The 13,555-nt window shown below is 38.7% G+C and overlaps 1 protein-coding gene across 1 annotated transcript; it reads left to right on the top strand.

Moving 5' to 3' along the window:
• The first annotated feature begins 785 nt into the window (after positions 1-785).
• On the top strand, positions 786-8,095 carry CCDC54 (coiled-coil domain containing 54). The gene is given in 9 exon segments (XM_066346908.1): positions 786-885; positions 3,156-3,166; positions 7,070-7,159; positions 7,161-7,331; positions 7,334-7,492; positions 7,495-7,730; positions 7,732-7,781; positions 7,784-7,854; positions 7,856-8,095. Coding segments are annotated over 9 exon segments (1,128 nt in total).
• Positions 8,096-13,555: the final 5,460 nt, after the last annotated feature.

The following is a 13,555-nucleotide window of genomic DNA, read 5'->3' on the forward strand; positions in this document are numbered from 1 at the left end:
ACGTGTCCAGGATGGGGAGCAGACTAATCACAGAGGAGAGACAGAGCCCAGGGACAAATATGCATTTACTTCACAGAGATACTGGTGCAAATTCCCTCAGAAACATAAAATGCCACAATAACAGGTGCTCTTCAAGGTTAACACCATTATGAATAGCCAGTACAATCTTTCACATTATAATCTTTAAAAGTCTGAACTAAGAAAGGGGGTAGCTCCTTGGATTTTGTAGTCCAAAGTCCAATGAAGCATTCATTACACCTGAAAACTCAAACACTAAAAGTTTTGTCTCAGATTAAGGATATAGTAACATATTAACAGACCCAAATAAGACAACACAGCAAACTACAAAGTATAATTAAAAATGGGAAAACTAATGTTCTTCAATTTTTATACTTTGTGATTTCTGGATTTGTTTAAATTTGAAACCCCCATTTCCTGTGTGATCACCATGCATTCCAAAGCTTTTATTTTCAATGTTCCTTAAATGAAGTTCAATGCAATTCAGGAATGACACAGCAGGATAATACAAGGCTGCACACCCATCACATAATTATTTCTAAAAAGATCTGGCTAAGTGACATAAATTTAGTGAAACAGAGGTGTTTCAATAGAATAATTTGCTGAATTCATTCACCAGTGTCATTAAAGGAAGGAGGTGAATGGTTAAGCAAAAACACTTCTCTTTCGCTTTCTTTTCCTTTTCCCGGCCATTTATTTTTATGGCTACATCAATTGTGCACTTCAGGACTTATAAAGCACTATAAAAAGAATGTCAATCATAAGCTATGGGGAGCAGAGGTTTAACGGTAATATTGGAGAAAGAAAACCAAGAGGTGAGGCTGAGAATTACAATAACCGGGCAACCTCCTATAGTAGATTACCAGCGTGAGTCAAGCATAACAGAAAGAACTGAAGGAAGATGACAAGGAGAGAGTACATAAAATACTGGTGTGCCCCCAGGGTTCTGAGCTAAACGGGGAAGGGTATGTCTAGATAAGCTAGAGAGAGTTGATTGTAAATTTGGAGTTCAGAGTATAAGATGACATGAATAAAGAAATAAGTGCCTGAGTACCCAAGATGATGACAAATGCATTCGCAGGCGTTCCCGCTGGGGCTTGAAGAATACACTGATTCCCTGAAGTTCCCTAGAGGCCAGCAAGACTCAATATGCAGCACAGGGAGAAGTATGCTGCATACGTTAGTCACATCTAAGATCAGTGCCAATAACAGCGATCTTGTTAACATCATTACAGAATTGTCTCTCTCATCCGTGTCTTAGCTGTTTCAAGGTTCATAAATTACCTCCATCCACCTTATCTCAATTTACCTCTCTTGCCATTAACTGCTTCAGGTCTTTGGGGAAGCAATTATTAAATCCCTATCCCAAACTGCTAAGTAATCCCTCAGGAACTGAGAGAAGTTATCATAGGTTCTCTTTATGAAGAAAGCAATGTGTTCCCTAGCCATCTGTAGAAAGAGGCCCAGGAGAGACCCGATGTATATATATATCTCAACATCCACAAGTGCATTCATTTGTTCACTCATTGACTAAAGAGCACCAAATACATGTTAGTCTTTGTGACACTAGAGATAGAGAGTTAAAAAGCAATCTCTCTCCTCAAGGAGCTTACAGGCTAAAAGGGGAGATCAGCACAAGAAGGACAAACTACAACACTGTCATTGTTGCATGTTGATCACTGCTGAGTAGTGATCAGAGCCTTTGGGAACTTGAGTGAGTCTGCATGGAGGATCATGGAGAACAGCCAGGACAGGAAAGTGTTATCTGTATGTGTCCTAAAGGACTAGTAGAGACTAGCTGGGGTGATAAATACATGGAAGAAATTCCAGAAAGAGGTCATACCATTTTAGTTATCGTGATAAAGTATTATGTGAAAGAAAATTATTATTCCATCATTTCTTCAGAGTTGTTCCTCTTATTTGGTTAAGGATTTGTATAATTTTAAAATGTTATCATGAGCATTTATTGGCAACACAGGGTAAAATTTGGACCTCCCATCCCAAGTGTCTCCCTAGCCAGGTTGCTTTATCAGCGTCACTAGTCTCCATCATGTCCTTCAGCAAATAACGCAGCATCACTGTCTCAATTTTCCTGTCCTGTCAACACTATGTCATGGCTCTATTCTCCATCCCTTGGTCCAGTGCAATGGCTCTGATGTAGAACTCATTGTTCTTTCTTCCTCATGGCTAGACAGAAAGGAAAGTGTAAGAGGATGGCTTCACTTTAGGGTCTTTCATAACTGCTTGGCTTGTGTACCACCATATTTAAGCGCTCTGAGTAACATATTTTTATCCCCTTGGGTCAGCTACCCAGATCAAATTTAAAAGACCTTCTTGGTTCCTGTTCCTTCAGTCTTTTATCACACACTGCACATGACAGACGATATTCAGGTGGGAGGGCTCAGGTTATTATAAACCTTGCTCTCAAGTTTCGTGGGAATGTAAAATATCTTCAAAATGTTGTCCTGGTCACAACCACTAAGGGTACCTCAGGATCAGTAGAGACTATAGGTATAACATAAAGGTGATGAACAATGTCTAATTGCTAGCAGAATAGCTCTAACTCTACCCATTCTCTCCCACTCAAAAAAAAAAGTACTATATATTTAAAAAGCATGTGAATTAAGCTAAGTTTTAAATAAATAATCTTGACTCTACCCTAACTAATTTATAGCTAACTTGTTAAAAAAATACAAGCATTTTAAATAATAAAATTATCTGTTATTAGAGCCATCTCTCCAATGGTTACTCCATGCCAGTCTGCCTGACACCATAGCTGGTGGGACTAGCTGCAGTGGGAGACAATATTGGTTTGTCTGACCTTGTTTTCTACATTCTGGTGTTCCTCTAATCCAAAAGATTTATCTGCACGGTGTATGCGACTGTGAGCAGGGCTTGCTTTATGACGTGGCCATGTAGATTGGGGAGGGGCCTCTTTGCTGAAAGAGAATGAAAGGCAGAGTAATAGACTGAGAGAGAGAAGAACTAGCACCTACAGCTTTTAACTATTTCCTACTTTCATTTGAAAGAAGAATAAAGTTTTCAGAGAAAAGGAGGAAAGGGGTTTACAGATATTGAATACTTTAATCCTTAAAGCCACTTAATGAAATAGATGCTGTTATTATCTTATTTTATAGGTTTGGGAAAGGTAAGTAACTTAAGAGTATTGTACAGAGTTAGTAAATGGGATGCCTCGAGCTCTAAACTTTCTGGCTCCAAATACCTTTCCTGTGAAAGCGTGCCTCCTGGAGAACTTCCTTTTCTCAGTAAGAATCCACCATTAGGTTCCTGTCTTCCACACTCTTTTATTTCTAAATGTCTCCATACATTTTCCAGGAAGCCAAAAAATGGGAGTCAGCTCATTTCCCTTTTTTCATTCACTTTTTTGAATGAAAGTTGCCCTTCCAACTTCATCCAAATAAATAGGCTGATATCCTCTCACGATAGGTCTTCATTGTCCAACAAACCCAAGAGGCTGAAGCTCCTTTCCTTAACATTAATAAATAACTAATTAGAAACCCAGACAGGTTTATGCTTGTATCAAATTTATTAGATTAATTTATTTTATAAAAATACTCAGTAGACACAAGTAATTTTTTTATAAATAAATTTTTTATTAATTATAATGGGGTGACATCAATAAATCAGGGTACATATATTCAAAGAAAACATGTCCAGGTTATCTTGTCATTCAATTATGTTGCATACCCATCACCCAAAGTCAGATTGTCCTCCGTCACCTTCTATCTAGTTTTCTTTGTGCCCCTCCCCCTCCCCCTCTCCCTCTTTCCCTCCTCCCCCCCCCCCCCCAATTACCACCACTACCACCACACTCTTGTCCATGTCTCTTGGTCTCATTTTTATGTCCCACCAATGTATGGAATCATGCAGTTCTTAGTTTTTTTAGATTTACTTATTTCACTCCGTATAATGTTATCAAGATCCCATCATTTGACACGAGTAAATTTTTTAATGCTTACTTTATTGAGTTTTAGAGAAGAAGGAAAGAGAGTGAGACATCAATCTGCTCCTGTGTGTTTTCTGACTGAGGATCAAACCGGCAACCTCTGTGCTTCGAGACGACGTTCTGGCCAACTAAGCCATCCAGCCAGGGCTGTAGACACGAATAAGTTTATTTGAAAATTTTTAAAGTCTCTTGTTCTTTATTATACACAGTTGTTATACTACTATTATAATTGAGCAAGAATAGCCTCAATAGCTTTGATGAATAAAATAACCAACCAAATATTTAGTTTTTTCATATTCCTAAACAAATAAAGTTTTAATCAAAATGTCTTCTAAAACTATATACTATGATTTTTCTAAAAAATTAAATGCCGATCTCTTTCTGAGTTGACAAATAAGTATTTTTTATCATAATTGTGTGGCAGAAGAAAAAAATATGTGGGTTCTGGAGCCAGACTGTAAGGATTTGAATTCGATTCTGCCCATTTTTTAGCAGAAAGCAAAAGCGCTTGACTTCTCTAAACTTCAGTTAAATAAGCTAATATTTAGAACAGTGTCTGGCATTCACTCAGTAAGTCTTAATTAACCCACAGAGAGTATTTGCTACAAGCAATCTGTCTAATTTAATTGAGAATTCTTAAAAAGTGAGACTACCTAATCTACAAACTGCTGCCAAATGTAATAAAAATTTAATACTAAATTTAACAATTAATGAAGATGATATAATAAAACATGGCAATATTTAATTAAACATTTATTGTTTTAATCTTACAGCTTGCTTTTAGTATTCTGAGCTCTTTTTTTTTTCTTTCTGCTCTCAGATATTTTTACTGGCTCTTGAAGACATCATAAGCCCTAAGCGCTATGACTGTAGCAATTGATGGACAGAATGACCTTGGCTAAGGTGAACGGGGAGACTTTGAATGGTACCTTTTCTGGCTCCAAGTACTATTCTTCTGATAATCCACCTCCGGGGTAACACCTTTCTTCAGCAAGAGTTTGAAAATGTTTCCAGAAGTTTGGGTAAGGTTTCTAAACAGGGATTCAAAGATAGGGCTGTAACTCAGTTAACATTGATGAGCCAATATTCTTAAATTACTTTGGCTTAAATTCAGAGTTTGTACCAAAATCTAAGTCAAAGCTGGCCCTGCAATTAGGCATAACTAGCAGAAAGAGTGATTTAGTGGAGGAGTAGGCTGGCACCAATCTTAAAGGTGTACTAAAAAGCATATCCTTTTTAATAAAGTGGAACTGCACCTTGAAGGGCAGTGTTACCATGTGCTTTTAATTCCAAAACATTCGGTCTTATGTAACCCTCTCCCCCCCCAAATTAAACTTTTATCTCAATATATAAAATGAACAAAATATTTACTATTTTAAAGAGAATGAATTTCGAATATTATTATTTTTAAAAACCTGTAAGAAGAAACATGAGAAATGTATTGTGTTATTTTAAAAGTTTAAGCCAGTAGTTCTTAAGGTGTGGTGTGCAATGGATCATGAGAACAAAGTATTTCAAAATAACATCAGGTGGTGGCGCAGTGGATAGAGCGTTGGACTGGGATGCGGAGAACCCAGGTTCGAGACCCCGAAGTCGCCAGCTTGAGCGCGGGCTCATCTGGCTTGAGCAAAGCTCACCAGCTTGGACCCAAGGTCGCTGGCTTGAGCAAGGGGTTACTTAGTTTGCTGAAGGCCCACAGTCAAGGCACATATGAGAAAGCAATCAATGAACAACTAAGGTGTCACAACAAAAAACTGATGATTGATGCTTCTCATCTTTCTCCGTTCCTGTCTGTCTGTCCCCGTCTGTCCCTCTCTCTGACTCTCTCTCTGTCTCTGTAAAAAAAATAATAATAATAAAAAGTAACATCAGGGTACTATTTGACTCTTCCACTGTGTTGACGTTTGCATTTTGCATATGGCATTGCAAAAAACAGTGGTGGGTAAAATTCATTACAAACCAAGGTAGTGACACTAAACTGTACCAGCAGAGAGAGGAGAAAAAAAGAGAATACAAGGAAATGCCAGTTCAGCTCTAGGATGTCCTTGATGAAGCAGTAAAAACATTATTAAATCTCAACCTTCAGCATGTCTTCTTAATATTATGTGTGATGGGAAGCATGCACCCCGCACTCTGCCGCTTAGCAAAGGTTAGTGGTTGTCTCCAGGAAAAGCACTTATTTTAGTTACAAACTGAACCAGCTGGTTTTTTCAGGGAACATGATTTGTACTCGGAAGAAAAACTGGCAGTAAATTATAGTATTCATGTTTGGTTATTTGGCAAACATTTTTAGAAAAAAATAATTGGATGTAGGGGCCCTATCACTTTAAGAAAAACAACCTATAAGTTTAATAAATTTCAAGCTTTTCAAGCTAAAATTAGAATTGGGAAAATCTTATCTGCCTTCGTGAGCTTGGCCTCTTCCCAAAACTCAATGACTGTTTTCTTCATATACTTCAACCAAAACATTTCACACACACTGTAATGCCGAAGCAGAATCCAGTTGTATTTTATTATTTCAGCTGTTTAAAACCTTTGCAAATATGTAAATGATGCCACTCTTACCATTTTCTTCTTTTGGAAAATGTAATTATTTTATGTTAACACATAATGGTTTGATTACTTTTTTATTTTAATAAATTATATCCTTAGACTTTTTTAGTTTAGATTTCTAATATAGAATATCAATTGATGTAACCCATATAAACAAAAGTTCTGCGGTCCTCAGTTTCTTTGAGGCAAAAACAGTTCTGTGACCAAAATTTTTGAGAATTACTGGCCTAAGGTTTAATGTATTCTAAGCCAGCAGCCCTTGTGACATCAGCATCAGGTCAGTAAACACCATGTGAAGGAGTCTATGCAGTTGACCATTATTCACAAGAGCTCTCCAATTAGAGTGCCCTGTAGAAAGCTAACCAATGAAGAGTGTCTACTATTGCACTTGATCTTCTCTATAAGGCATTTTACAATGTTACCAGGAAAGACATCCAACAAACAGTAAGAGAAAGACCATTTAATTCTAACATTGCCTTTTTCTTTGATTCTCGTCAGGTCCCCAACACCTTGCCTCTTCTATTGTAAAAGAGGTACAAACTTCAAACCAAAATGGTTAAAGCTGCTGCTGGGCAGATGTGGACTTCAAATCTCCCCAAGATTAGACAATCGCTTCAACATTTATGTTTACCATAAACATTAGAAACAGCACCTGATTCAACTTAGAAATCTAACTATGATTTCCTATGGTGGTGATCAAGATAACATTAGTACTTATGAAAAAAATGTTATAATAATGCTCCAAGATGTCAAAACTGCCCAAACTGACCTCCTCACTGAAGTCACTGCAGTAACTTCAAAATCAGTGCAGTATTAAAAATCCAGGGAAAGACTGACATTTATCAGAAGCAGATGGAGGTCTTAGAAATCATAATGAATGTTAACGAAGGCAAACAATGCTCAATAACTAAAGATATCTTCTTTATGAAAGAAAACATTGATGTTTTAAAGGAGAAGGTTAGAAGGTAAAAGAACTAGAAAACCAGAATTCTTGATCCAGTATACATTGTATGTATATAAGAGTTCTGGAAGGAGAAAGGGGTAGAGGTCATGGAACTGTGTCACAAATTCAACAACCACAAACTTTGAAGAACACATTTGCCTCTATGGCTTTTGAGATCTCTTCAGCAGACCCAGAGAAAGTTCTCAGTTATTCCAACTCTACTGATCATTTTGAAGAAAAAAAATTCTCCTAAAATTCTGAAGCAAAGTAATCATCAAAATGCATTAAGAAGTTTTAAAAAAAAAAGTGTAATATTTATATTTACTCAGACTTTAGTATGGGGATCGAGCTAACTATTGTCTATGGAGGAAAATGAAGATTTTTTTCTCAGTGCTACCAAGTTAGGAGAATTCATCCAGTGGCTTCTTTCTAGGCCAACCACCCCTCCTGAAGAACAGCTCAAAACCCAGAGACATTGTCCATTCATTGGGCCCATTGCAAGCTTGACTACAATCTGTCTCTCTGCTTTTGACTACATTTACTGTCCTTTCTGGTTTTTCAAAAGAGGGAGTAACTCGACTAGAGAGTTACATTCTGCTTTGCTTGGCATATAGTATATCATCATATACTCTATAACATGGCAGGCTTAATTTTTAGACAGAATAGGTGGTTTCCTTACCAATGTAATTTTTCTAAACATCATGCAGGATAGATAACTGCAAGAAAATCAATGTTTCCTTCACCACATAACCCAGTTAATAAAATCTACCAGTGGAGAGTCATATGCTATTAAATTACAAATATCTGTGGTAAGTATACTACTTCAAATTATTCCCAATTAACAATTTGAAAGATGGATTTGGCAATTAGCTAAAAACAACCCAGTTTCAAGTGAGGAAAAAGGTACTATGGTGGGTATGAAAGAAATTAAGGGAGATATATGGTACCAGTCTGGTAGTAATTATATACTACAACTTTTTCATTTACAAATGTATTTTATATCATTCTTCTCTAAAAAATTTACAGATAAGATGTGCACACAAATAATTTTTAAATATGTCAATATGCTATAGGCACAGCATGGATGGCACTATCATATACCTATTTAGAGCAAAGCTATATATTAAATGGGTTTGTTTTAAATGGGATAACCATTCTAACAAAGTAAAGGCACCAGCAATCTCGATGTATTTACTCACTGTAAGAAACATCCATAAAGAACAGCCAGAGTTCCAGTTCAGCACACTGGGTATGGCCCTCACATTAGAGAGTAATAGGAAAGGTAGACCATGATACAGGCAAATGAGAGCACAAGTGACTCAACTGGTCTTTGCTGGTCATCTGAGCCTCTTGATATTTTTACATGCTTTCCCTTTTCTTTCCCATTACGTGCCCTTTAACACTTGCTTATTGCTTCTACAGAGGCATAGAATTTAGGGAAAGAGCATAGGGTTGGAAATCAGACAATAGTTCTGAACAGTCTTAAATCCTAGACTTACAAGCTCTATTAGTTCATCTCAACAAAATTTGTTTTGTCATCTCTGTAAAAAGGGACTCATTCTATTAACTTAGTAAATACTTCTTCAGTGTTCAATAATAGCAAGGGGTCATGAAGTTATAACAGAAAAAGTAGGAGATGTTCCCTGTACTGTAGACACATAACACTGAATAAGATAGTGTGTGCAGCGTCGGCCTAGCGTGCGGAGGACCCGGGTTCGATTCCCGGCCAGGGCACACAGGAGAAGCGTCCATTTGCTTCTCCACACCTCCGCTGTGCTTTCCTCTCTGTCTCTCTCTTCCCCTCCCGCAGCCAAGGCTCCATTGGAGCAAAGATGGCCCGGGCGCTGGGGATGGCTCTGTGGCCTCTGCCCCAGGCGCTAGAGTGGCTCTGGTCACAACATGGCGATGCCCCAGAGGGGCAGAGCATCGCCCCCTGGTGGGCAGAGCGTCGCCCCATGGTGGGCGTGCCGGGTGGATCCCAGTCGGGCGCATGCGGGAGTCTGTCTGACTGTCTCTCCCTGTTTCCAGCTTCAGAAAAATGAAAAAAAAAAAAAAAAAAAAAAAGATAGTGTGTGCACGCATAACTCTGATGCATGACAGATGGGGATGGGCTGCAAAGAGCAGTATAAAACGTGGTGCTGTATCAGGGCAACAAGAGGGTGATGAGCCATGCAGTGAATAAGGCGATAAGGACAGGAGAGGGTGGTGAGGGCAGTGTACCAGGCAGGAGGAAAAAATGAACAAGAGCAGGAGTGGGACCTGCAGGGAATGTAGAAAATCAAAGCCACCAAGCATTTTATTAACGTAAAGTACTGACAGGCTATCATTTCAACCTTTTCATGGGTCTCGGATTTTCTCTTCAGTGATCCCCAGCATGTCCATTTTAACCTGGCCTTTACCTACGCATGCTAGAGGAGGTGAAGGTCACTGTGTGACTTTCTCAGTCTCAAACTTTCCCTGAAAATGACTTTGTCTTGTCAGTTTATCCAACGTCCCTGTGAGGAAAGAGGATTTTGCTTTTGAGTTAATTATTTATTATCATCACCTAAATGAGATCTCACATGATTCATTAAAATTATAATTCAACTATAACTACATGTGAAAAAATAACTTTGCACCAGTCTTTGCTTTCAAATTCTTCATCTCATACACAACTCACCTCCAACCCAACTACTGGCTCAAGGAAGTCAGGTCTCTCTTAGTCCACACTCTTCCTCCAGAGGCTCACAGGGTCCTCTGCCCTCCTCTGTCTTAATCGTCACCTACCAGTTCTTTGTACTCAGCTTACAAAAATATGTTTGCCTTGTCCCTGCGTCTCCCCTCATTTCTTGCTGATCTCCCATCATCCCCTTTGAATGAGAGGCCCACCCTCCCTGTCTCCACTTCCCAGTCCTCCCTGGCTGCTCCCGGGATCATGTCATCCACAATAATGCTCTTTCTTCTGGTCATCTTCCCATCACTCCGGCAGATTCTTCTCCATTCCTCTGCCACTAATTATTCCCTTAAAATATTTATGACCCTGGCTGGTTGGCTCAGCGGTAGAGCGTCGGCCTGGCGTGCGGGGGACCCAGGTTCGATTCCCGGCCAGGGCACATAGGAGAAGTGCCCATTTGCTTCTCCACCCCCCATCCCCTCCTTCCTCTCTGTCTCTCTCTTCCCCTCCCGCAGTCAAGGCTCCATTGGAGCAAAGATGGCCTGGGCGCTGGGGATGGCTCCTTGGCCTCTGCCCCAGGTGCTAGAGTGGCTCTGGTCGCGGCAGAGCGACTCCCCGGAGGGGCAGAGCATCGCTCCCTGGTAGGCAGAGCATCGTGCCGGGTGGATCCCGGTCAGGCGCATGCGGGAGTCTGTCTGACTGTCTCTCCCCATTTCCAGCTTCAGAAAGAAAAAAAAAAAAGAAATTAAAAAATATATATATATTTATGTTTCACTTGAATGGCTCCCAAATCAAAAGACCATTAACTCAACTCTTCAGCTATCTCCTGAGCTCCTGTCCCAAGTGACAATTTCTCTTCTCCACTTTAATGTCTATGGCAATTTGAAACTCTTTAGTCCTAAAACTAGCCTTACTACCTCTTCCTTCTTCGGACTCAAACTCATTTCTCCTCCAGCATTCCACTTGTTAATGGCATCACAGTGCAAGTTTTCCTCATCCTCACACCGGGAATTACTCTCAGCTTTTTCTCTCTCACTTGATAGATCAATCATCAAATCCTTCCCTGGGTATCTTCCAACAATTCATGGGATACATCTTTATCTCTGTTCCCACTTCTAGTTTTTGGTTAAAGGCTTAGTAATATCTCTTTATGAATGAAAATTTTCCTGCTTGGTTTCCCAACCTCCAGAATGTCCATAATCCAAGTCTTAAAAGATGATCTTTTTTTTTAAACAGTTCAAAAATGTTTTCATTTCTCCTCATGTCAAGCAAAATAAAATCCAAACTTCTTAACAGAGCATGCATGAGCCTTTCCCGCCTGCATTTTTACCTTCAGAAAGGAGAGTTCCACAATGGGAAAGCACAATGGCTCTGGCATCAGACTGACCTGATTTAAGAGCTGGCTCTGTCACTAGCTGTGTAACTTTGGAACAAAGCCAAAGCTTCAACTCCCAAGGCCTTAGTGTCCTTATTCCTAAAATAAGAATCATAACCATAGGTTGTAGCCAAAAATAATAAAAGATTATTACGTGAAGTTCCTAGCAATCTAGTCAATGTATAGCAAGTGTGAAATAAATGATATTATTATTTCTTCATCCTTATCTCCTCATGATAACTTTACATGCAAATCACCATTCAGGCACAGTAAATGCCTAGCAGATTTTATTTTAAATCTTGTATCTTTGTTTTTGCTGCTCTTACTGCCTTGGATGACTTTCTTTTATCTTATCTGGCCAAAGAACAATAAATTGGTAATTTGAAACTCAACTCAAATATTTTTTTTCTCTAAGACAACATCCCTGAACCTTTTTCTTTACCTCAGTTTCTCTGAGACAGACTGGGGACTCCCTCAATAACCTCAACCAGTGTTGTCATTGATTATATACATCATACATACATATATATGACAGAGAAAGAATAGCATTTATTTCTACTACATTATTATTTTGTGTTCACATGTCTGTCTCCCTCATAAAACTGAGCATTTTTATGATAGTGCCATAAACTTACCTGTTTATCTTGAATATCTAAATCAATTATTGGTAAGTTCTCAGTAACTGTTTTTAAAGGAAAAGAAAGGAAAGGAAAGACAAAAGCACTAATCTACTTTACAAAAAAAACAAAACAAAACATTGAGTGTAAATATAATTAGAAGAGTGTTTATAATGTCTATGTCAAACATGAAAACCACTGTTCATTTACTAAAATGTCCCTAACCACTGTTGTTATTATTAAACAAATATTAAAAGGGTGAAACTCAATATTAAAAAAGTAAGGACATTAAAAAAACAAAACAAAACAGGAAACAGACCTTAGGGTGGCTGATCCCAAGGTTGTAGCCTGGACCCTCAGGATGCCAGCCTCCATCCCGATGGCAAAGGCACAACCCGAGGTCACTGGTCTGAGCTCAGGTCAGAGCACATATGAAAAGCAATCAGTGGCACAACTAAAAAGTGGAACAACAAGTTGATGCTTCTTTCTCTCTCCAAAAAAAAAAAAAAAGTACAGACCTTAAAACAGCAATTTATTAAAAATTTATTATGTGTTAAGTATCACGCTAGAAGCTGGGTGTTCAATGGTAAACTTGATAAATATGTAATTTTGGCAAAGCCCTTGCGCCTTGTATTCTTAAGTTTCCTCAGTTCTAAATTGGAAAATATCGTAAGACTATTGTGTTAATTAAATGAGACAATGTCGATAACCTGCCCAGAAGAGTCCCTGACTTAATAGGTACTTAACGAATGGTAGTCATTTCCATCCTTCTCTTGGCTAGATATTAAAAAGAGGCATGAAGGTCAACAGATCACAAACCCTGCCTGAAGGAGCTTGCATTCAGAATGCTACCTCCTTTCGTCAGCCATAAAGTAGTCCAGACAAATAATGAACCAAGTGACAGACGAAATACAAAAACTCCAAAACAACCTTTGCCTCCCTCATCCTAAGATGGTGTGATAAGAATAAGACAGGGCGTGAAGCTTTCCGCCCGGTCTGGGCATTCAACCAGGATTCCATCATCTGGGACAGCCATTCACCAACCTTTAATTGCACGCTGTAAAAATAAGCATCAGAGAAAAGTATTCAGAGAGAAAGGGAGAGACTCAGGTTAAGATAAATAATTTAGCTCCATTTGGAATACTTGCTTGCATAGACAGACACTAAGAGCATTCTGTTCATTCAAAAAAAAACCATTCACTAACATTTATTGAAATTTGACTCTATGTCAGGAACTAACTGAGCCAGACTCTAAAGAAACAGAGATGGGAAAGACACTGGTCTTGTCCTGAAGAAACATACTTTCCAATGGTGTTCTGTCTGGTTGCTAATTATTTCGGCCTGTTGCTTAGATTTGGAGTAGAAAACTACACACTTTATTTAAAACTTATTAAGTTTTTTTTTTTATGGGACACAACCCAAGTCTCAT

This window comes from Saccopteryx leptura, chromosome 8, assembly GCF_036850995.1.
Source record: "Saccopteryx leptura isolate mSacLep1 chromosome 8, mSacLep1_pri_phased_curated, whole genome shotgun sequence".
Lineage (NCBI taxonomy): Eukaryota > Metazoa > Chordata > Mammalia > Chiroptera > Emballonuridae > Saccopteryx > Saccopteryx leptura.